The sequence below is a fragment of the Rhinolophus sinicus genome, linkage group LG01, assembly GCF_036562045.2.
Source record: "Rhinolophus sinicus isolate RSC01 linkage group LG01, ASM3656204v1, whole genome shotgun sequence".
In the NCBI taxonomy this organism is placed as follows: domain Eukaryota; kingdom Metazoa; phylum Chordata; class Mammalia; order Chiroptera; family Rhinolophidae; genus Rhinolophus; species Rhinolophus sinicus.
In genome coordinates, this window is record NC_133751.1 from 207,213,938 (window position 1) to 207,239,980 (window position 26,043).

The 26,043-nt window shown below is 61.3% G+C and overlaps 2 protein-coding genes across 3 annotated transcripts in view; both read left to right on the plus strand.

Annotated features, from left to right (window-relative positions):
• The window catches only part of SCLY (selenocysteine lyase), a 32,576-nt gene extending 29,835 nt beyond the window's left edge, over positions 1-2,741 (plus strand). The window contains exon 12 of the mRNA XM_019740917.2: positions 1,655-2,741. Within this exon, the coding sequence (XP_019596476.2) occupies positions 1,655-1,808 (154 nt within the window). The 3' untranslated portion in view covers positions 1,809-2,741. The remainder of the gene's footprint in view (positions 1-1,654) is intronic.
• A 924-nt stretch (positions 2,742-3,665) lies between these two features.
• On the plus strand, positions 3,666-25,777 carry ESPNL (espin like). Of its 2 annotated transcripts, XM_019740873.2 has the most exons (9): positions 3,666-4,073; positions 5,307-5,497; positions 6,555-6,741; positions 8,614-8,796; positions 11,619-11,750; positions 18,201-18,312; positions 19,430-19,530; positions 20,509-20,703; positions 22,708-25,777. In XM_019740873.2, exons 1-9 carry the CDS (start codon positions 3,780-3,782, stop codon positions 24,319-24,321), a joined length of 3,009 nt encoding a protein of 1,002 aa, XP_019596432.2. In that variant the 5' UTR covers positions 3,666-3,779; the 3' UTR covers positions 24,322-25,777. The 2 variants fall into 2 exon arrangements, with proteins under 2 accessions (XP_019596432.2, XP_019596433.2); XM_019740874.2 differs by lacking the exons at positions 3,666-4,073; positions 5,307-5,497; positions 6,555-6,741; positions 8,614-8,796; positions 11,619-11,750 and adding an exon at positions 12,958-16,340.
• Positions 25,778-26,043: the final 266 nt, after the last annotated feature.

Genomic DNA, 26,043 nt, shown 5'->3' on the forward strand with positions numbered 1-26,043 from the left:
TGAAGGGGCAGGGGCGGACTGCAGCGTGCTCACTTTGTCCTCAAGAAAATGGGGGCTCCTGAAGGGGTGTGACACAATGAAGTTTGGGTTTCAGATAACTGCTTTTCCCTGCCGCGTACAGGAGGGGTTATGGGATAGCCGCCCAGGCAGATGGTGATGATGGGTAGAACCAGGCAGAGGCACAAGGCGACTGGGGCTCGGGCATCAGGCACCTGGAGGAGGAGAAGGGGCTCGGTTTCTGGTTTGCTGTGAGTGTGGGGCTGCAGAGCTGGGAAGTGGAGCTGGATGAAGCGCCTGGCTTCGGAGAGAGCCGACGTGGATGGGAATGGACGGCTGTCCAGAGCGGGCTGGGGCCGTGCCTGTGGCCTGCAGGAGGCCGCTCCTCAAGGCCTTAGCGCCCTGCAGCTGTGGAGGGCAGTTGGGGCCAGCAGACCAGATGTGACAGCCAGAGTCACCATCAGGTGCAGTGAAGCCAGGCCAGCCTGGAGCGCAGAGAAACGGCACATGGGGGCTGTCCCTTACGGAGCACTCAGGTGTGCCATCGCTCGCAGAATGCTCACCACCACCTCCGGGAGGATCTGAGTAGCCCATTTCTAGGACAAGGAAACTGACGCAGAGTGGTCACGCTGGCAGGTGCACTCTGCAACCATAAGGGCCACAGAAGTGGGAAAGGGAGGGGTGGCAGTGCAGGTGGAGGGGATGAGGAGGGCTGGCAGCACAGCTCAGAGGGACCAGTATCCAGTGTGGCCCCTGCGAGGGGGGGACAGGGGGGCAGAGGCAGGCGCTCACTGCCCTGTGGGAGATGGGGCTGCCCCTCTGGTGGTGCCTCCTCGATTAGGAAGTGAGATCACTCAGCGGGGGGGAGGGGGGGTACAGGACAGGGGCTGAGAGCTGTCGGCGGTGTCACTGCCCAGTCTGTCCTGCTCTCTCACCTGTGACAGGATGGACTGCAGGGGCTTCCAGCTCTGACACTTGGTGACTGGAGGTGATGAAGTGCACTCCCTTTCATCTACCCCTGGACACGAAGGGCATTTATCTTGGCAGTTTTAAGGGGCTGTAGTCTGACAGCAGAGTCTGCCAGGCCGTTTCAGCCCCTGGCCTGTGGGCCGCTTGGGAGGACGGACCTTGAATACGGACCCTGCTTGTGGATTTGAGGATGGGGCTGAGCCGCATGGGGCCCAGCTTCAGAGCCCCCTTCAGGCAGTAAATATGGGCCGGGACCCTGAGTATGCAAAGTTCTGTGATGGGTGCTGTGAAAAGCCCGAAACAGGCCTGGGCACACCACGGCCTCAAATGCTGTGCTTGGAGGCAAGACACTCTGCTGTGTGTGTGTGTGTGTGTGTGTGTGTGTGTGTGTGTGTGTGTTCCTTCTGAGACCTGGAAGCCCCTGTATCCCAGGGTTGGCCTCACTGGACACAACCACTAGAGGTCTGTCCGTGCTCTGCACAGATGGTCTGTGCCGGGAGAGGCCACAGTGCCGTGTAGGACTTCCCAGCTAGAAAGGACCAGGGCGGGGAGAACGAGGAGGCCTGGAAGAAGTGTGGGCTCAGGGCCGTGTCTGCAGAGGGGAGATCGGGCACTGGCGAGAGCAGCAGGGGCCGTGCCCCGTCCTGTGCCTTTCTCCGTGACGGCTGACTTCCGCTCACCCCTGCAGGCCGTCCCCGGTGTTGCTGAGCTGTGGCATCCCCGCTGAGGTGGCCAGGAATGCGCTCCGGCTCAGCGTGGGCCGTAGCACCACCCTGGCCGAGGTGGATCTCGTGGTGCAGGACCTGAAGCAGGCGGTGGCCCGGCTGGAGGGCCAGGCCTAGCGCCCCGGCCGCCTCGCAGGAAGCCCTTCCGGGGGCTGTGCCAGGGTGACGCTCCTTCCTTCGTCCATGTCTTCATTTTGTCCTGGAGTGTCTGAGTGCAGTGACTGGTGGTTTGTGTGTACTCTGGGCTTCCCCCACCCCCATATGCGGGTCAGTGGGGAGTGGGTCTGCTGGGCACACAGACCCCAGAGGTGCTTATAGGTCCAGGACACAAATGCCTGCATGGACTGTCACTGTTACTGCTGCCCAGTAGCATAGGCTGAAGTGGAATGTGACCGCGCTGCCCTCCAGGAAGTAGGCTGAACCTGTCATCAGCACCCCCTTTCTGGGATGTGGTGGTTTTATCCTGAAGATAAAATCTTAGTATTTATAATCAGTTGCCAGCTGCTATCATGAAAACAGGAACCCCAACTTTTGGCTTCGTTCACAGCCTCCCTGTAAATGTCGCAGGGCGGTCGGTTTGCCCCTGCGCCCTCCCCTCTGGGCCCTCCTCACGCTCTTTCCAGACAGGCCCTGCTCTCTGCTCAGTGTCCCCCACTTCCTGGCCCTGCCCCTCTCTCAGGCTGTGGGTCACACCGCTTTCCCCACCCAGAGTCTCCAGGCCCCTCCTGTCTTTTCCCCTTTGATCATTTACTCAGGTTCTCGGCCCAGACGGCACTGAGTCTGGGGTGGCCGCTGCCCAGGTGGCTCTGGGCCGTTCCTGAGGTGGAAAGCCAGTTCACCCCTGACTCGGCCTTCACCTTGATTTTATCTGCAGAAGAATTTTTATCGTGACAAATGCTTGTGGCACACACATCAGATGTCACTTACATAGGAATGACTTTTTAATTGAATAACATTTATTGTGTTGTTTTAAGGTGCAAAAAGCTACACGATGATATTGAAGAAACAATTATGAGAAATTAAATGAACTAATAAAAGATTTCAGCGCTGTGTTGGATGTTTTGAGGCTTTTCTAGTGGCTGCTTCTCTCAGCGGCACCAGTGTGTGTGAGCGGCGAGGGGGTGGATTTGGCGGCTGTGCAGCAACCCCGACACATCACGCTTTAGCTCAAGAAGTTCAGCTTGAGGTTGTGTCTCTGGAAGCCCCTAGAAAGCAGGTCCCCAACCTGCAGTGCCCTGTGGCTTCCAGGCTCAGGCTACAATCCCGGTTTCCCCAGCAAAGACCTGTGGGTGTCCAGCCCCACTAAAGAGAACAGTCTGGAAAATGCACTTGGGACCTTTAGCCGCAGCCCCACAGACTCAGTCGCTGTGGTTGGAGGGTGGGCTGACGTGGGGCTCGAGACCCGCACTCTCACCTCCGAGGCCCCCGTCCAGTGTCAGGCCCTGCGCCCATCACTGGCCTTCCAAAGCCTCAGGCCAGCTGAGGGCCAGGATCCAGCGTAGGTTTCCCAGAGGGAGATGGGCCCTTGGCTCCCTGTGGGACGACATAGCCAAACATTTAGACTGCCACACACCTGGTGGTTAAGTTCCCTGAAAGAGCCCCACTGTGGATGGGTCTACCCTTCCAGGTGACCTCCCCACAGGCCAGCAGGGGCCTCAGGGCCGCTGCCCAGACTGGGGGAAGCAGACGCTGAAGAGCCTGCTACTTTCTTGAAAGGACACTTGTAACTGTAAACACCCACTGGATGTGGGAAGTCTGACTCAGGCTGAGACACACACGCATCTCCTCAGCCCTCACCACGGGAGGAACAGGCACGGTCCAGCTGCGGGGCAGTGTCCACTGGCTGGCACCCACACCAACCTGGGCCCGGTGTGGGCCCTTCCCCTGCACCCTCTGCCCACCACAGTGCAGCACCGCAGGAGTGGCTCGGGCGAGGCTGCAGGGCCCGGCCCCCCAACCCCGCCGCCTCCCATCTGCCCTGTGTGTTGCTTATCGGGTAACCGGAGCCCAGAGCTGCGTCCACACCTGAAACAGGAAGCCAGGCCTGTGCCTGAGCCCTGAGAGCCGGCCGCTTGGCCGGGCCTGAGGATGGAGGAGCAACGGGCGCTCGCGGCCGCCAAGGACGGGGACCTGGCCACCTTGGAGCGGCTGCTAGAGGCTGGTGCCCTGGGCCCAGGCATTGTCGATGCCCTGGGGGCTGGCCTGGTGCACCACGCCACCCGGGCTGGCCACCTAGCCTGTGTCAAGTTCCTGGTGCAACGGGCCAAGCTGCCCAGCAACCAACGGGCCCACAACGGGGCGACACCGGTACATGACGCTGCTGCCACCGGCAGCCTGGCCGAGCTGTGCTGGCTGGTACGCGAAGGGGGCTGCGGGCTCCAGGTGAGTGGGGACAGCAGCTGAGTGAGTGGGGACAACACGCAGAGCCGCTGTCCATGTGCCTCAAGGGAGGCGGGAGCCATGAGCCAGAAGGTCCTCGGCCCCGGGCTCTTTCTTTTTCTCTTAGGGACCCACCACGCAAACCCCACGGCTAGGTCTCTGCCATATGTCTCTGTGCCCCCCCCCCCAAAGCAACACAAAGCTCTTGAAAGCCAAGGCCACCTCATAAACCACCTGGTCTCCCCCAGTGCACAGAGCAGCCACTCGGCTCTCTCGCCCCACAGGAGCGCCTGGTCTTGCTGGTGGGGGGCCTGCCAGTGTTCTCATCGGGCCTGATCCCTGGGGCCTGTTTCCCAAAGGGTCCAGCAAAGAATAAGTGCAGTGGGCACGTGGGCTCAGGAGCTGGGGGCCCCGGTGGGTGACAGCACAGGCCCAGCTCTGGGGGGCATTGGGCCGGCAGCCTTGATAGAGACGGGTGTCCAGGGCTTGTCGGGGCATTTCTACCAGGACCCACACTCTCCCCATTCCTCATGCCCCTTTGTGTGGGCAAAGAACTGGGAGGACAGTGAGCAAGCTCTGACAGCTGGGTGGGCGTCAGGGGAACCCGCTGGGCCCCAGGAGATGGAGACTCACCAGTCACAGCCTGGGAGTGCCATGGCCTCAGCTCCGCTGTCCTCATCAGCCCTTTCCACAACCCCAAGAGGCTGCTGGGCAGAGTGGTGCCGTCTCTGTGACGGGGAATGCCCAGGTCTGCCAATCCCCTGGGGGAAATGCCCCCGCGAGGATGTGTGGCTGGTAGATAGATAGGTACTCAGTGGGGGTGGGGGCCAAAGCCAGGAGTCAGTGTTCCAGGACATGCAGCTGGCCGCCAAGCCCAGCGTGGGCACTATTGGGCAAGTGGAAGCCTTTCTGACTGAGCAGAGATTGGCAAGGGGCATGACTGCGCTCAGGCAAGGGGACCCAAGATGTGGCAGCGTCTCAGAATTGGGCCCAAAAGACCTGGACCCGGAAGCAGATGGCCTTACCTTGAACAGGTGGCCTCACTCAGCCTGAGGGCCTCCCTCCACGATGGAGCAAACAGCAGTGGGGGAGGGGAGGGGGAGGAGCAGGAGTTGTCAGGCAGGTGGGGTTCCCCGCAGTGTGAACCCCAAGGCTGGCCCTGGCCCACCTGGTGCTGCCCAGCAGGAGTGAGTCTGGGCCTGCCGCCCCCTCACTGCCCTGCCTGTGCCACGGTAGGACCAAGACGCCTCGGGCGTGTCCCCACTGCACCTGGCCGCCCGCTTCTCCCACCCCGTGCTGGTGGAGTGGCTTCTCCGAGAGGGCCACGCGGCCACGCTGGAGACGCTGGAGGGGGCCTTGCCGCTGCACCATGCCTCCGTCAGCGGGGACCTGACCTGCTTGAAGCTCTTGACGGCTGCCCACAGCAGGTGAGGAGCTGGAGTCCAGGGCACTGGCCCCGGGGGCAGAGGACAATGGGCTGGTGGCCTTTGAGGTGGGCCTTGCAGTGCAGATGCACGGTGACAGGATGGGGCGGGGCCAGCCTGCTGTCCCGCTGGCCCATGCGTGTTCCCAACAAGCCTGACAGCTCAGCTGTGGAACAGCGTGCGTTGTTCCTGGTCCCCTATCCCGCCCTTTGGCCAAGGCTTTTGGGACTTGCCTCTGAAGAGCTTCCCAGAGTGTGCCCACTGGCTGCCCGGGCCTGGGGGCCAGAGTGTCTCACAGACCCGCAGCTTTATAAATTGGTTTCTGCCATTTGAAAACTGGAGACTTCACATTAACACACACACACACACACACACACACACACACACACACACGAAGGTTCCGTGCCCCGGGGCCCACTTTTCCACCTGGCACCTACTGCAAGAGCCAGAAATGAAGTCTGTGTCATCTGGGGATGGGGTCAGTTGGCTCTGGGTAGGGGACCACGCCTCCCTGCAGCAGGTCACTAGGGACCAAGAAGTCACCTGGCCCTACAGCCCGTGGAGGCAGAGCAGATGTGGGAAGTCGCAGGACCTTGCTCCAGTCCATGCACACCTGCACGAACGCCAGCCTGCGCGCCCACCGACCGCCTAGCGGCCTGCTCACAACGCCCCTTTTTGCAGTGCAGGCTCCTGCTCTGGAGTTCACTGACCTGCCCACTGCGGGCCACTGGACTAGCCACCCCCTACGAAGCGCCCCCTGCCGGCAAGCACCGGCAGCGCGCACAGCTTGATAGAGAGTAGGCGGAGTAGGATGCCTGCGGCCAGCGTTCCCCATTCCCCTGCCCCTTCCCGTCCCCCAAGCTGGTGCATTTAGGCGGTGCGCAACCTGTGCGACACTACAGGTGACCGGCTGGGGCCCCTCAGCCGGCAAGGGAGAGTGGCCGCAAAAGACAGGCCAGCTGCCGAGCCGCCCCTCCCCTCGATCTGGGCCCTTGGCTACAACAGTCCCCACCCTCACGACCCCGGCCAATCGCTTTCTGCACCCCTTCCTCCCCCGCAGCAGCGTGAACCGTAGGACGCGCAGCGGCGCCTCCCCACTCTACCTGGCCTGCCAAGAAGGCCACCTGCACTTGGCCCAGTTCCTGGTGAAGGACTGCGGCGCCGACGTGCACCTGCGTGCCCTGGACGGCATGAGCGCGCTGCACGCTGCCGCAGCCCGCGGCCACTACTCGCTAGTCGTCTGGCTGGTAAGTGGGCGTGGAGGGTGGGGGAGGGGAGGACCCGCAAGGTCCTGCCTACGCCCAGAGTCCTTCCGAGCAAGCAGGGCCTGGCTGTGGTGGGCGCTCCACCCATGGGTCTGTTTGCCCTCCGGAGAACTGGGGACCAGAAGGGTCGTTGGGGATTGGATGTACCCGCCCATCGTTTCAAGCACCCGTGGTCGCCAGGGCCAGGCCGGGCCGGGGTGCAGCCGGGCGTTCACAGCTCTAACTGGCTGTGGCTGGCCATGGCCTGGATGGACGTCAGAGCCCCTGCAAGGCTGTGGGGACCTGCCGCACCTACCCCTGAGGCTCTCCTGCCCCTCCCCCAGGAGTCCTACTGCATCTCCTGGGTGCTCTCAGGGTTGGTGGCACCCAGGTGCCCTGTCACCAGTCAGTACCTGTCACCTGCAGTGCCTGGCCCTGGTCATTTGGCCACTTGTTCATGCCAAGCTGCCTCAGAGCAGGGTTAATCCCCACCCCTCTCCCCTTCTGGACCCACGCAGGGGTCATTTAGGCCTCTTTCCTGAAGGAAGCCCTGAGACCCTGGAGCATAAAGTGGCCTGGGTGGGGGTGGGGGATGCCTTCTTCTGGGGTGGGCTGGGGACTTCCTACCTCCACCACAGAAAACCAGACCAAGTGGGGTCTCCGCGAGCTCTATGGGTCCATCAGAAACCTGATGGAGTCAGAGCAAGGAGGTCTCTCTGAGGAGGGACGGGAGGTGGCAGGGCAAAGGGTGGGGCCGAAACAAGTTCCTGGAAGGGGCATAGCTCATCAGCACTGGGGATCCCCTGGCCGCGGGTGGGGTGAGGTGGGAAAGGCAGACAGAGGCTCCGCGAGGACCAGAGCTCTTTTCTGAGGGCGCTGGGAGCTACTGAAGGTCAGGCTGGCCTCTGGTGGAGAAGGGAGAGCCCTTCCAGACTCAGAACCTCCCACTTCTTGGGGGACCTTCTCTTCCAGCCCTTCCTCCAGCAGGCTGGCCCCACTCCCCAAGGGCCTCTGTACGTGCTGTACCCTCTGCTTGGCAGGCAGCTCCCCAGGTGACCCCCCACTGCCTTCCCTGCCCACCTGGTTAGGATGGCAGCCACCCGTCCAGCAGTCCATCCTGCTCTCCTGCTCTCTTCCCTCCATGGCCCCAACACCTGACAGACTGTGCATTTGACTTCATTTGCTGGTTGTCCATTTCCGCCCCAGAGTGGAAGGGGCTGCATTCCCCATGCCTGGCACTCAGCAAGATGTTTAGTGAGTGAATGAATGAAGGAACAAATGATTTCCGCCAGCCCCGGGTGAAGTCCAGGTGCTCACCTAGGCCTCGCAGGCCGCCAGCATTTGCCGGCCGCATCCCTTTGCCGGTGCATCTCCCAGGCTGGCCCCTCACCCCTGAGGCACCCACCATCGCCACACCTTTGCTCAGGCCGTATCCCCTCCTGGGCTCCTCATGACAAAGTGGCCTCTCTTCCAGGACAAAACCCTGTTCCTGCTCTCCAGTCGTCAGCCCATACCCTGTCCTGTAGTTCTAACCCTGTCTGCTTCAGACCTCAGCCCCCCAGAAATGTGCCTGTCCCCGCACTGGGACCCTGGCGTCCTCTGGCTGCAGGTGCTCGGCATATGGAAGCGAGTGGGTGGGCTGTGCAGGGGGAGAAGACACAGTCAGAGCAGTGCGGGGTGTCCAAGGTGGTACCAGGGGTCGGCAGGAGGGAAGACGGTCCGGCAAGCCCCACGAAGCACCGTAGGGGCTCATCCCAGGGGAGGAGCAGGGGGCAGGGGGTCCCAGGGCCAGAAAGGCTTTCCACATGCGACTCCCCCCATGTCCTCCTTCCTAGGACCTCAGTTGCTCTGTCTCTCTCCCTCCTCCTTCCCCAGGTCACCTTCACCGACATCGGCCTGACAGCTCGTGATAATGAGGGGGCCACAGCCCTCCACTTTGCAGCTCGAGGCGGTCACACACCCATCCTCGACCGGCTGCTGCTGATGGGCGCCCCCATCATGAGAGACTCCTGGGGTGGGACCCCCCTGCATGATGCAGCAGAGAACGGGCAGACGGAGGTAAGGCAGCTTGGTGGGGTTTTTACTGAACGCGTTAATTAGTGAGGAAACCAGTAATTCACAACACACACAAGTAAGGAACGAGGAGGTGAGTTTACAAATAGACTGAGGGATGCAAACCAGTCAATACTGACAGGGAAATAAGCGACCGCACTCCCCAGACACAGACATTTTGCCTTTCTCTGGACAAGTCATTTGTGGTACAGCAGGTGTTTTTACAACTTACAGAGTTGTTGGGTCGAAGGCAGTGAAGGAAAAGCAGAAACGTGTGCTGCACAGGACACTCAGTCATGACCATTTTGACCGTTTCAGTGCCTTTCTCATTTTTCCAGAGTCCCCCGTGGAATTGCGTCCTCAGCGTCAGCACTCTCGCACATTTTACAGTGCATGTTTTTCACGTTATAAGTTATTTCTCTTTCCTCCCAGATCTTGGACTTAGAGTGGAATGCTAATTACTTAAAAACTGTGTGTGCAGGTCCCTTATAGCATCTATGGAGTTCATGTGGGAACGGTGAGTGAGGTGTCAGGAAATATTTGCAGTAAAAAGAGGGCATTGGGTCTGATGGAATGGAGGTCCCTGGACGGGCTCAGCTCCGAGGCGCCTGCCAGCCTCTCATCCTGTGACGCGCTGTGGTCCGAGGTGGAGGTTAGGTCTTGCGCTCTTAGCGCCATGGCTTTGGATCCAGGCTGCCCACTTCGAGTGTTTCAACCTTGCAGGGGCCTCTGGTACTTCTGCGTGCCTCATCTCCTGTGTAACACAGGCCTGATAATAAACCTCACAGGGTGGCTGGTGAGGTCGGACGAAGTGGTCCACGTGCCAGCCCAGACGGTGCCTGGCACAGTGAGGGCACATGGGAAGGCCTCCCTACCTCATCTCTTCACCTGGTCAGCGTGATGGTGCCAACAGCCCTGACTCCCGGCATGGCCTTGGGCTTTCCAAGGCACAGCCTAGAGGCTGCTGTGGCTGGAGAGAGGGGAGCAGAGGGATTGGGGGTGAGGCCCAATGGAATGAGGTGACCATTTTTAATATGTTATTTCTACAGTTTCTACAAATATGTAGAAAAATCGTTCTTTTTCATTCAGCCAATGAATAGACTTAATTCAACCATATCCACAAATTTACCCCTTTTCCCCTCTTCGTTCCTCTTGGTATCTCAAGGCTTTCCATACGGAATCACGGATGCCTTTTTATCCAGCTTACTCAGGACTGGTCGGACTTCCTGAGTTTGTGCTTTGGTGTTCTTAATGTGTTCTGTCAGATTCTCAGCTGTTCTCTCTTCAGGTACGACCTATGCATCCGTTCTGTCTCTCTCTCCTTCTGGGATTAATAGTGGTTCCGACTGTAGCTACTGATTTCCTTTTGTCATCTTTTTGACGGACTGTGCCGTAATTGGATTACTTCTTCTGACCCGTTTTCTGTTTACTGATGTTTCAGCTTCAGTTTTTAACTTGGTTCCTGTGTTTATGGTCTCAACCTCCTCTACTTAGTCATTTTTCAAATCTGTGTGTCGCTTTTTATAGTTTATCACTCCACGCCTGAATTTCCCAGCTTGGTTTTTATTTCTTTGAAAGTGGTTAGCATGGTTACATTACAGTCTGCACGTTCTGTCTTTGGGTGTCTGTTTGTTTGTGTGTTGCATCTCCCGGTCTCATTTCTGGTCTCATTTCCTTGTATTCTTGGTTTTCTTTGACTGTCTGGTGCGCACTATATTTGAAAAATGATTCGTAGACATCATCGAGGCTTTGAATGGGGTCTTCTTTGCTTCTGCCTGTCAGGTACACGTGAGACCTGCGAGCCCAGGGTCACTTAGTTCACACTGTAGGCACGAGGGCCCCTGGAGCCCCCGTGTGACCCAGATCAGTGGGCTGGTTGGCTTCGGGTACCATCTCTCTGAGGCTGGAGCGCTTGGCGCACAGTGGGAGGTGGGGAATCAGAGTCTCATCTTTGGAGCACCCGTGGCTTTTGATGGTCTCCCTGGTCCTAGGAGGCTGAGAAAGAAACACCCAGGTCACGATCGTTTCTCCTACATCTGTGCGCTCTTAACACGTTGCGTACGGCGGGGTTTAAATCCCTTGTGAAGATTCTCATAATCCGTACGCAATGTGTTAACGCAGAAGGACTCTGAGTGGCAGGCTTATCCCCACGAAGTGTCCTTGTCTCCTGAGCTTAGCCTGGGAATCCCTCATTTGTCACCTCTGTGATGCTTTAGGAAGGGAACTTTTACGTCTAGTCTGTTTTTCACGGCGATGTGAGAGTGGCTGGGTGTAACCCGCCTGGCTCTGTCACTCCCTGACGTGCATCCACCTGCCCAGCTCTTTCTGCCATGGCACGGCTACCTCCCGGATTTCCAGACGGCAGCCTCAGTCATCTAGAACCACTGCCCTCTGCTCCCAGTCCCAGCAGTGGTCGGGCCATCATTCTGCACCGGTTTCTTCACGTGGAAATGACACACAGCTCTGAGAGTGGCCATGAAAATGGAAACTGGTTCTGTAGTTAAAGCCCAGGACCTGGGCTACAAGGGCCAGGCCAGAGTCAGGCTCTAGGCCGGGATCCTTGAGGGACCAGCTGAGCCCTTGGCGAGTTCCTTACCTCATGAGTTCCCATGCAGGACAGGGCCGCAGGGGTGAGGCTCGGGGACTCAGCCCCTCCCTGCATAGAACAGTGCAGGGCCTTGGGCAGGTCCCCCAGCTGGCAGCAGCCTCAGTCCCCACCTGGGAGATGGGGCAGAGTGACCTGTGTGCACGGTGCCTGCCCCCCATCGTCACCTGGGGGGTGCTGTGGGCACGGGCGTGCACCCGTCCCACGTGCCCACTCCCTACAGTGCTGCCAGACCCTGGTCTCCCACCATGTGGACCCCTCTCTGCGGGATGAGGATGGTTACACGGCGGCAGACCTGGCGGAGTACCACGGACACCAGGACTGCGCCCAGTACCTGCGGGAGACGGCCCGGCGGGTAAGCCTTGTGGTCCCTGTCCCTCCTGGGGAGCTGGGGTGGCAGGGCTCCCTGCTGCCCTGACTGCTGAGTGAGCTAGAAAGCTCACTGTGTACACCATGTCATTTGCAGCACAGGGGGCCTGGGCCAGGGCTAAGCCACAGGCTGTCACTGGGGCTTAGACTGGGCCTGTGGCAGGGGCTGTGACGGGCCAGGGCTGTGACAGGGCCGGGGCTGTGACAGGGACTGGGGTGGCTTGTGGCTGGGCCTTGGCCAAGGCCTGCCATCCACCTGGGCTGCACCCTGCTTATGACTTGGGACCCCGATGGCCATGGCTCCCAAGGTGATGTTATGTCAGCCTGAGGTTACCCAGGGGTGGGAACAGGGCCATGGGTTCTCAGTGAGGTGACCTGACGAGGCCCCGTCAGCCCCACCAGTCCAGAAGCGGCAGGTTTCAGCCCTGCTCTCCTCTCAGCGAGCCGTTTCCCCGTCTGTAAGGACAGGGCTTTGCCCTGCTGGCCCCAGACTCCAGCACGTGACAGGCTGCAAGTGTTTGCATGAATGGAGGAGCGGACAGAGGGTGAGCAAATGGTGGATGGACAGACAGACAAGTGGGTAGGTGGACGGCTGTGCAGGTTGGTGGAGTCTGCTCTTTGGTCAGCCGGGAGCCAGGCTCCCTGAGCCCTCCTGTGGTCCCCTCCCTATTCTAGGCCCAAGGCAGTTACCGTGAAAGATTCGTCCCAACCTGCCAGTTCTCTCTAGTGTTCACCCCTTCAGAAATTGTCCCAGGGATGGCTGGACCCATTTTCAGCTCAGAGAGGAGAGGTGCCCCCACACTGGTCTCCCCACGAGGCTGCTGTGCCTCCAGGTCTCAGGGGCGTCCAGGCCCAGCTGAGGCAGACCTGCAGTCCGTCCTGGCCCTGGGCCTGCGGGACAGTCCTCACCCAGCCACCGCAAAGAGCCCCTGTCACCACGGCCTGAAGCCCACAGTACCTGCCATGACTCAGGGGCTGCTCAGAGGCTCTGGGGCACACACCAGTGTCCTGGTTTGTCCTGATGTCACAGTTTCAGAAACAAGAACTACCGTTACTGCTGAAGTAATTTATTTACTGTTTATTTACTAAACGTTTGGGTATTGTTTGGTGAAAGGTTGTCTTGCTGGCTTGGGTTTGAAAAGCTGGTGGAACTCAGCTGGTTCCTGGTATAGTGGACACAGCTTCACAGTCTAGGGATGCCTCGGCCACCTGGGTCCCTACCAGGCCTCTGGGTGGTCACCGGGGTCGGGCCGGCAGCTGAGATTAGGACACGGGCTGAGCGGCTCCTTGGCTGCCAGGTTCTACCCAGCCTCTGGCTGGGGTCTCTGGCCCGACCCCAGCCCAGCCACCCCCCCGTGCCCTTGACCTTGAGGGCTGTCTTCCATCCTTTGCCCTGTATGTGTGTCAGCCCCGCCAGCCACTGTGCCCAACTCTCTTAGGTGGACAGGGATTCCAAGGGCTCTCCTGACTCCTGAGGTTTCCTGGGGGTTCTTCTGGTCCTGGCTATCTTCTTGGTGTCACCCCAGGATTCAAGGCAGTGTCCCCTTCATTCAGGATGCCCCAAGCCGGCCTGGGCTGTGTGTGCAGCCTTCCCACCAGCCCGTCCACTTGCCCCGCCTGTGGTGGTGGAGGGTGGGGGCTTGTCCACACCCTCCACAGCCTGTCAGGCTAGTGTGTCCAGTGAGCTTCAGGAACCCCTTTGGGCCTCGGGAGTCGGGCTGCAGCCTCTGCCTCTTTCTCCCTCAGTGAGCGCCCTGGGCAGCAGGGGGTGCCAGCCTCTCACCACCAGCTGGAGCGATCCCCCCTCCCCCAGGCCACCTGCCTCACATTCCGAGGCTTGGCTCCGTGGGAGGGCAGGCTGTCAGCTGGGGGCCGAGGCCGGGAGGCTGTGTGGCTGATGCAATATTGATGGAAACGCAATATCCAGAGGTCACCTGCGCTGGCCTCTTCCCCTGTCGGGCTCCGAGAAGGTGGTGAAAGCCATCATTTTCCCTGCCGCACGGCAGCCTGCACCCACACCTAAGTAGTCACCGCATCCCATGACAGAAAGCCTGGGGGATGAGACTGGACAGGTAGTGGCAACATCTGGCCTGTGGGAGGTGTCCCCTTTGTAGGCGGGTCTGCAGGACACCGGGGGGCCTGTCCAGTGCAGGCCATGCATGCAGCTTAGGAAGTCCAGGCCCTGCCTCGGTCTCCCCACCCTGACCTTGGCCAAGTCCTTCTGTTCCCTAGGGATTGGGCACCCCCTCTGCACAGTGAGGGGCTAGGATTCTCTGCTCTGGTTGGGGCAGGGGCGAGAGGGGGCCCCGGCACCCCAACTCCCTCCTGCAGTGGGCTGGGCAACTAGCTGGGCTCCTGGCTGAGGGTCGGGTTTGAGTGAGATCCTGGCCAGGCAGAAGCAGTTAGGAACTGCAGCCAGGATGGTGAGCATGGCCCCCAAGCAGGGGGCTTAGTCCCCAGCATCTTCCATGGCATGGGGGCTGTCTTACTTGCCCTACCCTGGTACTGACTCCCACCGAGCTGTGGGGCAAGTTCTGAGCATCTTTGAGCCTCGATTTTCTCATCTGTAAAGTGGGATTGAAGAACCTAGTTGGAGAATAAAGGAAACACCCATTGAGTACCCAGCAGGTGCTAACTCTCCCCTCCCCCAGGTCCAGAATGGCCCTAGGACACCTTCATTTGACAGATGGGGAAACTGAGGCCCAGAGAGGGCAAGGGACTCCCCTGTCCCCTGGGAAGCCTCCTCCTCAAGGGAGGGGTAGGCCTGGCCATGTAGCCAGTAACCGAATCTCAGCTGTGGTGACCAGTGTCCGGCACCCATCTGTGGGTCATGATTTTCTCGGCCCGGGTGGCATTACAGGCTTGTAACCCAGCTCGACACAGCTGTCCTCAATGTATAATGCATGGCAGGCATGGCACCGCTCAAATCTCACCAAAAACACAGGAAAAGGGACTGCAGGCCATGGGAAGGGTGCCAACCTCGGGGCAACTGCCCGATGTGGGGGCAGCACACGCTCATGTCAGGACCCCAAAGGTTGGGACCCAACACCTCCTTGCAGTCCTGTGGGGTTGCTTAGTGTCCAAGGCCTAAGCGAGGGACACGGGAACAAGGGTACTCTTGTCACCAGGGAAACCCCACTGCAGACTCCCGGCTGAACTTCAGAGATCCTCGTGACCCTGCAGCGATGGGCTGTGTCCCATGATCTGTCTCCATAGTCCCTCATCTTCTCCACAACCGCAGTTTCCCTGACTTACAGGCGAGGAAACCGAGGTCCAGGGCTTCTCTGTGGTGCAGTGGAGCAGGATTCCACCCTAGGGACCCGGTGGCAGGAGGTCCCCCAGGCTGCAGGTGCTGCCCTGGGGCCAAAGTCCATTCCTCTGAGCCCCAGACCAACTTCTTGCCTCTTCTGTCTCCGCCTCCCTGGGGCTGCTTCCACCCCAGCTGAACTGCCCCCTCTGCCCACAGACGGGAGATTCTTGCCCGTCTCCCCTGAGAGCAGATTCCATGGGGGGAGAGGTTGAGGGCTCCCCGGCGGGGGCAGGGAGCAGGGCCCACAGCCCTGTCCTGGCTTGGTGGGGACCCGGGGCATTGGGGTGGCCCTGAAGTGAGGGCTCCCTGTCAGACTGTCAGTGGCAGCTTCTCTTGCCATGCTGCGGGGTCTGGGCTCAGACTTGACCATATTGAAAACACCTAAGCCAAGCTATGTCTGCGTATGTGGTCGCTGGAAGAAGACACGAGACTCTTAGGTATGAGACACACCACAGAGAGCAGGCATCATGTTTGGTTGGATCCCCTTGCCCGCCAAGTCCCAGAATGATGTGACATGGGCCACACCACAGATGGCTGCTGCTCACACAGGAAGTTTGTGTCGCAGCCAAGGACTACAGAGCTGGGAATCCTGCTTTTTATAGCGAGCAGTAAGCTGCCTGCCCGTCCTTTCAGGTCCCTCCCTGCAGACACCGCCTTGAGAAACACCAGGTAAAGAGCAGCCAGAGCTATGCCTCCTTAATCAGGGTGGCCCTGCTCCACAAAGGAGCGGCTCCCAGTCCTGGCAGGAGTAAGGACTGGGGTCTCGAGTGATTCTGATCCCAGCTCCGCCTATTCCCAGCTGTGGGACCTTGAGAAAGCCCCTTGCTCTCTCTGAGCTTTGGTTTCCCCATTGCACCGTGGGGCTGCATTGGGTGTGGAAGTGCTGTACTGGGGCATTTCTCTAGATGTTCTCTCCCTCTTGTGACCTGGGATCTCAGGTCTCCCCCACCACCCCAGAGGGTCCATTCCCCTGGGCTCTGCACTGTGGAAGGTTAAGGCATGAGGTAAGAGATCCCACACCCAGCTCAAGCCCGCCTGGCCACCTGACACCTCTGCTTTCAAATATTAATGTGACACCTCCCACTCCCAGGGGCAGCAGCTGTGACAGCCCCCAACAGCCCAGGTCGGCCGCAGCTCCCTATGCTTGCAGCCTAGCCTCTGCTTCCGCAGGTCCTCCTGGGCCAGGGGGCCAGCAGAAGCTCCCCAGGCCTGTGTGCTGGGGCTCCTGGGCTCTCGGCACGGATTCCCGCAAGAGCGAGGTGTGAGGTGCGTGGTGGCCGGCAGACGGGGTTTCAGGCTGTGTTCCTTTCTAGTGGCTTCCACGGGTGGAGGGTCCTGGACAGGAGGGTGGCTGGGGCCAGAGGTGGTGGATGCAGACCCAGGGTTCACCTGAGGGCACGCCCAGGCTGGCATGGCCAGCTAGGGTGTCCACCTCGTTGGTGGGAGGTGGGACTGGCCCACCTTATGGATGAGCAAGGGGACACTCAGGGTGGTCGAGGGGCTGGCCCCAGCTGGACTGACAGCCTCACGTGCAGGGCCCTGTGCAAAATGAAAACAGGCTTCTTGTTCAAAAACAATTCAGCATTTCAAGGCAGAGACAGCAGAGCACTGCACCAAGCTGCGGCCCAGGCCCCACAATCCTGATGTGGCCCTGGCCCCAGGCCACATACCCGGCAGGGGGCTGATTTGAACCAGGTCCTCTGTTCTGCTGAGGGCTCCCCAGCGCCAACCTGGGGCGCCCACTGGAGAGGAGGGCGAGGAGCTTCGGGCCGCCGGCCAGGGTGGGTGCTCAGAGGGAACAAGCTGAGATGGGAACCGGGGTGGCTATGTGTCAGACGGGCCTCAAGGCCCACTGGCCCACCGGGAGCCCAGGCATCTGCCATCTGCAAGGCAGGGTCAGACAGCCTTCAACTTCCAGCTTTAAACCACAAGGTAGCAGGCCTGGCTCTGGGGTCCTGGGAGGACACCCCAGGTGTCCTCCTGGAGAGTGTCTCTGCCACCTAAAGAGGAACAGGTGGAGGCAGGGAGGTGAGCACAGCCTGCTGGTGACCACGCCGGCGGTGTCAGAGCAGCCTCATGTCCCCTGCTCGGCCAGCCCTGTGTGTCTGCCGGGCCAGGAGTCTTGGCTTGCGCTGGTCAGGTGCAAAGGCTGAGGCCAAGCAGGGCTGAGTTGGGGGGACATGTCCAGGTCAAGACTCCTGGCTGCACACCTGTCATTGCTTGGGGGCAGGAGAGGTGGTCAAGGCCCACCTGTGCCTTACCGCAGATGTGGGGCGGGTGTGGGAGTGAAGTGTGGTGCCCCTGCAGGCCCCACCATGGATTCCCTGACCCCAGGCCCCACAGGCCAATCTCAGCGCTCTGTTCCCAGAGGTCCTGGGGAGGCTGACCTGGATGGACACTGCATGATGGGTCCTGGGTGCAGTGCCACCTCACTGAGATGGGGTCACAGCCACACAGTTCCTGCTTATGGGGCTGAGAAGAGTGCCAGGTTCCTTGAGGTTTTCCCCTATTCCCAGGGGCCAGGCACCTGCCCTGCTCTGAGAGGGGGCCGTCCAGGTGGCTCATCTCAGCACAGAAGTCGGGGGCAGGGAGGGGGTGTGTGCATGTGTGCATACATGTCTGTGCATGTGTATGTGTGTGTATGTGTTTACACGTGTGCGTGTGTGTGTACATGGGTGCACGGGTGCATGTGTGTATGCACACCCTCTCGTAAGGCCAAATTGGTGAACACAAGCTGGACACCCCCTAACCCAGCGCCCGGAGATGCCGGTTACACTGCCTCCTGAGGGAGCCCGTGAGCCAAGCCTTAAGATGGGGGGTCACCTGGTGGCGGTGGCATTGGGGGCACAGCGAGTGGTGGCCCTCAGTGGCTTGGGGTGTTGGGAGCCCTAGACACCTAGTGCAGAGGGGTGGAGAGACACGGACAGAACCTGGAGGGGCACTGCCCTGCACGCCTGCATACTTGACCCTCTGCAGACCCTGTTCCGGGATGCACTGCCCCTCCCCACTGCTGTAAGATGGGGTGGGGCTAGCCCGCTGGACACCCCACACTCCCACCAGGTGGGAGGGGCAGCCCAAGTCTAGGCCCACCTGGGCCTCCCACTGACCAGGCCTGTCCACCCCCAGGTGCCGCTCCTGATGACGCCCCCGCCCCCGCCGTTTCCCCCACCTCCGCTTTCAGCTGCCAGGTGCACCCTGGAGGATGGAAGAGGGGGCTCAGGTCTTGGAAGCCCCACCTGTGAGTACACGTCTCCAGGGAGGACTGGCCTGGGCCATGGGTGACAGGAGTGGGCCCTGTGGGCCTCGCCCCCGAGGTCCTTTGAGGGGATGGAGGGGGAGTAGCTGACTGCAGACAGTGGCACACTCAGGACACTCAGAACAGGGCTGGGGTCACCCCTCCCATCACCCAGCCCCCCAGCTCTTCCAGATTTCCTTTCTTGTCTTTGTTACTTTAAAGTGAAATCAACATTTTCCACGATGGGCACTTAACAGTCTCAGTCAAGCAGCCTCCTGCCCAGCCCTCAGTGACCCTCTGTGAGCTGAGCCCCTGGAGCCTGGCCCTCCTGCCTGGCACAGCTCAGTGCCAGCTTGGGCAGCCTCATCCCCCCTCTGGGCCCCCGCTTGTCCAGAGGTGCATGGCAGGTCAGGGCCCTGGGCCCAGGCCCCTCCCGATGTGCTGCTGCTCTCTGGGGTTCCAGCAGGTGGGGCACCCAGGGGCTGGCGGGACGCCAGGCACTGTCCTCAAACTGCAGGTCACCACCCATTAGGGGACCGTGAGCAGCAGTATTTATCCAAATGGAAGGGAGTGGCATGAACACGGTCCGCAGGCCCCCTACGTAGTGAGGGTAAGCGCTGGTCGGTGGGCTGCATGGTAGTTATGTGGCATACGCAGGACTGTGTGTCCGGTGTCACGCAGAACCTGCTTCTCACTCGGGGTGTGGCCCTGCGATGTGTGTCCGTGGTCGGGACGGGGCGTTGGGGCGATAAAAGGACGGGCTCTGTGGTCCGATGGGCTGCATCCATCAGGTCTGCGGACCACTGAACACGATGCCCTTCTTAGCTCCTTCCAGGCTTGAGGTGGGGGTGGCAAGGGGGCGTGGGATGGGCTTGGGACGGGGTGAGGGGGGTAAAATGCAGACTCCCCAGCCCGCCAGGCTCTGCACACCCATGGATGCCCGAGGGATGAATGAGTTTGCCCAGACCCTGGGCACTTGGTGGGGGGCTGGCTGGGTCTCGCCCCAAGTCCAGCGGTCCTTCAGGAAGGCTGGTTCTGTCCCAGGTGCAGAGTCTTCTGCTCCCAGCCCTTGTCCCTTCTGGAAGCCCCTCTGAACCCACCTCCCGCTTCCTCCCAGCAGCAGCGTCTCGCAGCTCTACCTGGCCTGGCCGGCCTGACCAGCCTCTTCCGAGGGAGCAGAAGACCCACACAGCACCCCCGAGGGTCGCCACCAGTGCCACGGTGTGTCCCCACTCTCCACATCACTATCTCCCAAGGCCCACCCTCAGCCCAGCTGCCCTCTCACCATGTTCTCCTATGTGGACCCAGGCCAGGTCACTTCCAGGGTAGCCAGCACCTTCCCTGCGCCTGGATGTCAGGCAGGTCCTGGGGGGACAGACTGGCTCTGGAGGACACCCCTGAGTTCTGAGGACATTGGAATTTCAGGGCCACAAGCAGCTTAGAAGACATGGGTCCCTTCTTTCATTCCAGGGAATGCCAAGCCCCTCCTCCTGAGCTCTGAACTCAGGATGCTTCCTGCCCCTCCTCAGAGGAAGCAGGAGTCCATGGGGGAGGGTGGGCCTGGCAGCCCGCTGCCCTCCTTGGGGGCTCCCAGCCAGCCCAGGACCCACAGAAGGAGGTGCACTTCCATTTTCCTCTCTCTGGGCATGAGGCCCCTACAACTCCCAGCCCAATCTTTCCTTGAATGGGTCCCAGGAACTCTCAGCTGCTGAGATTTTCTGTGCAAGTTTGGGAAATGCCGCACAGTGTTGCCCCTCTTGCAGAGTTACAGTGCGCAATGCACGTTAAAGGCTCTGACAAGTCCTGCAGTCCAGAATTGGCCACCAGACTTTCTCTACGCAACTGTCCCCATCTATATGGCATGTCCTGGGCCACCTCTTCCCCAGCAGATACAGCAGAAAGGGAGGAATCTCGTTGCCTCTCAGCTAGCAATCCGTACCCCCCCCACCACACACACACACACACACACACACACACACACACACACACACGAGTCCCACAGGGGACACTGGGTCCCTGCCCTCAGAAAGCTCAAACTTAACAGGCTGGGGTTCCTGTCCATGGTCTCCCCCACCCTCCCTGGCCGGCCCCCACCGCCCCTCCTGCCTGGTCTGTGCTGGCCCTGGATGGCAGACCTACCCCTTCTCTCCGGGGTGGGATCCCTTTGGGGCCCTGAGTGACCTTCCTGCGTCTGCACAGGCGGGGGAGACAGCAGCAGGGGACGCCCAGGAGGGCCTGGCTGTGATGCGGTTGGATGGGTTGCCCTCGGGTGACCTCGATGGGCTGGTGCCCACGCGGGACGAGCGCGGCCGGCCCATCCCCGAGTGGAAGCGGCAGGTGATGGTACGGAAGCTGCAGGCTCGCCTGGGAGCAGACCCTGCGCCAGAGGCTCAGGTGGGGCCCAGTGTGGGGGTCGGGGAGGGGCCCTCCGGGCTTAGTGTAGCAGGTGGGGGCGTGGCCAGATGGGGAGGGGTGGGGCCAGAGGGTGGAGGGGGGGCGGCGGGGAGGGCAGGGGAGCTTGGTTCTGGCGGGTGGGTATGGAAGCTGGGGGCCCTGAGCCCACACCTCGAGTCCTGAGACCCAGGCACCCCACTGCGTGCCCGTGTGGCCTCAGCTTCCTCTTCTGCCAGAGGATGAAGTTGAACCAGATCAGAGGGCTGTGAGCAGTGCCCTTTCACCTGTGCTAGAAGTGTGATTGCCACATGTTCTTTGATCTAGCGAGCTGTGTGTCACCCTGACCCTGTGCCAAAGCCCTGTTCCCTGCAGTGAAGGGGACCATCCCTGCCTCACTGGTGCCTGTATGCCAGCAGGGAACACGGGTGGATAGACAACGGCGCTGTGTGTGGGGGCGGAAAGGGCCATTCCATGTGCAAAGCCGTGAAAAGGGGAGGGGCTATTCCTTAGGGGTGCTCAGGGCAGCTGTCTAGGGAGGTGACCTTGAGCAGGGGCCAGAAAGAAGTGAGAGAGGGTCTCTGGGAATGTGGGACAAGTGATTCCAAGCCGAGAAAACAGCAAGTGCAAAGGTCCTGAGGCAGAGTAGCTGGCCCAAGGGAGAACTGGGAGGCAGCTGGAGAGGAGTGAATGAGGGGTGATGGGTAGAAGTGAGGTCAGAGAAGGGACAGGCAGTCAACAGGACTGAAAATCGGAGCAGAGAAGGGCTGCAATTTGAGTTGGATTTTACCAGGCTCCCTCTAGCTGCCATGTGGACTGTAGTTCTAGAGTCTTACCCTAACGGGGTACGATTTTGTCTGAATGAGGTAGGTGTTCTGCAGCCCTTGGTCTAGAGAGGCTCTGTCCAATATATTACAATCATGCCAGCCACATGTGGCTATTTAAGTTAATTAATATAAAATTAAAAGTCAACCCCTCCTCAGTTGCAATAGCCACGTTTCAGTTCCACAGCCATAGGTGTGTCGTGGCGACATGCCATCTCCATGTCGCAGAAGTTTTGGACAGTGCTGGTCTAATGGCACAGCCTGACCTCCACTCTTGGGCTGGAAGAGCGCAGGGTTGAGGGCAGAACAAGGCAGGGGTGGGGCGGGCCTCCTGCACAGCCAGGAAGCCCTGAGAGGAGGCTGGCGCGTGGGTGGAGACGCGGAGAACTCAGGGAATGGAGGGAGGATGGGCAGAAGGGGATTGGCTGTCACAGCCTGGCCAAACGCTTCGCGTCCCTGTGCCCACCCCCAGGCCCCTCGTGGGCTGGGCACTGCCTAGGACAGCAGCTGTCCCCCCAAATCTTCTCCCTGCCCTGGGCCTGCGGGGACAAGGAATCAGAACTCAGTGCAGAGCAACGCCTGGCACCAGACTACCCCAGGCCTCTTGGCAACCAGGAGGTGACTGGGTGCCCTCCCCTGTGAAGTGGGCACCTCCCTCGGGGCTCTAAGACGTCATCAGGCTGGCACAGAGCCGGGGCCCGGAGCGAGCCCTGCTCAGGGTCCCTCCGTGTCTGTCCCCCCACAGACAGTGAGCACTGGGGGGCAGGGCTGTCTCTAGTGCAGGACGAGCCCGGGGGTGTTCTGGGGTGAACATCTGAAGAACCTTGAGACCAGTGGCTGAGGCTGCCCCTCCTCCAGGGCCGCCTTCCCCCCAAAGAAGGTTCTGGGGGCTGGTGGGGGAGGGAGGGCTCTCAGGGGAGAGAGCTTTTGGATTAAACATTGAGGAGATGAGGGGGAAGGAAAGAGGGTGGCAGAGCAGAGGCACCCCGGCCCCAGAACCTCAGTCCTGGAACGGGCTGGCCAAACCCCCTGTTTACTCTCTAAGTCCAGGCAAGGGCCAGCTGGCGTCCAAGGCTGGTCTGGGGTGCCTGGGGGCACCTAGTCAGGCCCCTGCGAGGAGCTTGCATCCGGCAGGAACAGGCCATCTCCCGCTGCCCCACTGACCTGCCCTCCCCGTGCCCAGGACGACAGCGGGAGCGCGGGCCCCACAGAGCAAGCGGCCTGGCGGTACTCGCAGACCCACCAGGCCATCCTGGGCCCCTTCGGAGAGCTGCTGACGGAGGATGACCTGGTGTACCTGGAGAAGCAGATCGCTGACCTCCAGCTGAGGCGCCGCTGCCAGGAGTACGAGAGCCAGCTGGGCCAGCTGGCAGCCGAGCTGCAGGCCCTGCTGCCCGCACCCCTCGTCAGCATCACTGTCAACAGCCACTTCCTGCCCCGGGCGCCTGGCCTGGAGGGCGAGGAGGCCCCCAGCCCGGAGCCCCAGCCCGAGGGCTCCGAGGGCGCCGTGGTGCCCGTGCCCGGCGGGCAGCCCCTGCCCTTCTGGTGCAGCCACGTGGCTCGGCTGGTGCGCAGTATGTCCCTGCTGCTGAAGGGCGTAAACGGGCTGGTGCAGGCTGAGGAGGGGCCGGCACCCGGGCCCCTGCAGGAGGCCGCTGCTGAGGCCCCGGCCAGCCCCCTGCAGAGCGAGGCGCAGCGCGAGATCCAGGAGTGTGGGGTGTCCGTGCGGACGCTACGTGGCAACTTCGAGTCGGCCCCTGGCCTGCCCTGCGCCCCAAACGCGGGGCCCTGTGAGGTGGGGGCCCAGCCCGGGCAGTGCCCGAGAGGCTGCTGGCTAGCCTCCCCACAGCCCCGTGGTGACCGGATGGGCGGGGAGCCTGGGCCGGGCGACACAGAGGAGGCCAGTGACTCGGGCATCAGCTGCGAGGAGGTGCCATCGGAGATGGGTGCCGGGCATGGTCCCGACCTGGCCAACCTGCGCAAGGAGCGTATCGTCATGCTGTTTCTCAGCCACTGGAAGAAGTCGGCCTACACGCCTGCCCTCAAGACAGCTGCCTGCAGGACCTTGGAGGCCCGGCGTGCTGGGCCCAGGGGGCAGGAGGCATCCAGGGGCCTGAGGCCACCCTCCCCACCGCCCTGCGAGGGCCCCCGGCTTGGCCACCTGTGGCAACAGAGGAACATCATCACCCACCTGCTGGGTCACTGGAAGGCCATCATGGCCCATGTGCCCGCCCGGCAGCTGCGGCGACTGAGCCGGCGTCCCCGCGGCCTCCTGTCCCCCGAGCAGTTCCTGCCCCATGTGGATGGGGCGCCCGTGCCCTACGGCAGCCTTACGCTGGACCTCTTCATGCTGGGCTACTTCCAGCTCCTGGAGTGCGAGCTGCCCGCTGAGGAGCGCAAGGTACGCCACCTGCTGTGCTTCGAGGTCTTCGAGCACCTGGGCACCCACGGCTGGGAGGCTGCACGGGCTTTCCACAAGGCCGTGACCGATGAGGTGGCCGCTGGCCGCCGCGCCTGGACCGACGGCTTCGAGGACATCAAAGCCCGCTTCTTCAGCTCCGGCCGCGGTCCCGCCTGGGACACGGAGCCGGGCCGCAAGTCAGGCCTGACCCCGCTTGGGCCCCTGCCCCACGCCACTGCCCCCAGCGGTGGCCCCGAGCCCGCAGCACAGCCGCAGCAGCTCGGGCCCGGCTCCCAGTGGGGCAGCTTCAACGGCGAGGACATCTGTGGCTACATAGACCGGAGCTTCGCCTTCTGGAAGGAGAAAGAAGCTGAGATGTTCAGCTTTGGAGACTGAGATGGGCTGGCAGCCTGCCTTCCCAAAGGGGGTTGGGGGTGGTTGGGGTTCTTTCTCTTCTCTGTCCTTTTCACCCACCTGGTGGCCAGTTGAGCCCCGAGGCCAGGCCAGCAGACCCTCCCATGCTAACTGTGTCCTCCAGCTCTGCCCCTGACACAGTTTCCTCCTCGGCTCTCCACGCAGCATCAGAATCCTTCTCACCACCAAACCCAAGAAGCCCTCTCAGTCTCATTCGGCCCCGATGTTGACCACTTGCCGTCCCAGCCCCAGATCCCTCTGCCTGGTTGTCCCTGGGCATCTGGGAAGCCTGCCAGCCTGTGTTTCCCGTGGACCCTCCTTCCAGAGCCTAGGTGTCCTGTCCCTCAGTTTCTCCGGTGCTGGTGGTCCCAGCCTGTCCAGAGCCTCCATCTGCCCCCCACTGGTCCCGCCTCAGTTTCTTCTGGTGACCTTAGGCCATGCCCCTTCACCTCCCAGGCGCTGGGAGAAAACGGGGTGCGACAGGCAAGAGGTCTTCCTCTCAGACTGGACGGCCCTCCCGAATTCTCCGGTCGGGGAGATGGGCACACGGATGGGCACAGGCAGCGACCCACTGACAGACGTGTTCTGCTGTCACGCTGTGAGATTGCCCCCCAAGGCATTCCAGGGGATCTGGTCCCCAAAGAGAAGGCTCCCTGTGGGAGATCAGCTGAGCAGCCCCCTCTCAGGCCACACAGCGGAGGCCGGAGCAGGGCCCCACCTGCAGGCTTATGGCATCAGGGCCGTCGGTGAGAGAGGCCGTGGCTGAAAGGGGACTCTGAGCGGAGGGGGCCACCACCCTGCCCTCAAAAGTGAGCTGCCAGACCCAGAGGAGAACTTGTAGCAGGGATGGGGGTACACGAAGCCAGACCATGAGGGACGGCCACTTCCTGTGGTCACTCGGATGTCACCCACCTCTTTCTCCACAAGGGACTGAGGACGGCATGGACACTCCCTTAGAGCCTCCAGCGCTGCACAGTGTCTCGTGGACAGTTTCTGGGGATGGAGTCCCGAACGGCGGGCCGTGGCATCTGGCTTGTCCCAGCCACTGCAGCAGCCAGGAGGATTGGCCCCACCCAGGCTGTGGGGCCGAGAAGGGTGGGCCCAGAGTCCAGGGGGTTGTGGGGGCGGGTGTCCTGCAGCTGTGTGATGGCCCCAACAGACAGTGTGTGGGGAGGAAGCTTCAGGAATCTTCTGGCCACTGCCTCCCTGCAGCCAGGCCTCTTGGGACAGGCGTGACCCCACCCACCTGCAGAGCTTGGAAGCTGGCAGGCACATTGTTGAATGGCACACAGAGTCCTCCCAGCCAACCGACTGGGGTCCCACAGGGAGGAACACTCGGGGAGATACAAAGCTGGGGGTGTCAGCCGGCGGGGACTGCCAGAGCTGGGAAGGGAGGATAAGAGTTTGCTAAATAAAGACGTAATTCTGGCTGCCTTCACACTTGTGCTCGTTGTCGCCGGGGAGAACCGCCTGTGCCCAGAGAGGGGCCCAGCTCTGGATGGGCACCAAGGCCCAAGTCCTCAGCTCCACTGAGAGGTCCACCAGAGCCCCATAGAGCCTCCACGTCCTCATCTGTAAAATGGGTGCCATGCTGGCCTGCCCACACCCAGGGTCGTGGTGGGGGTGGACTGAAGTCCCATATGGAGGGGTCTCTGTCCTGGGACCACAGTGACACTCGCCCACTTGCAATCTGTATTGAAGGAG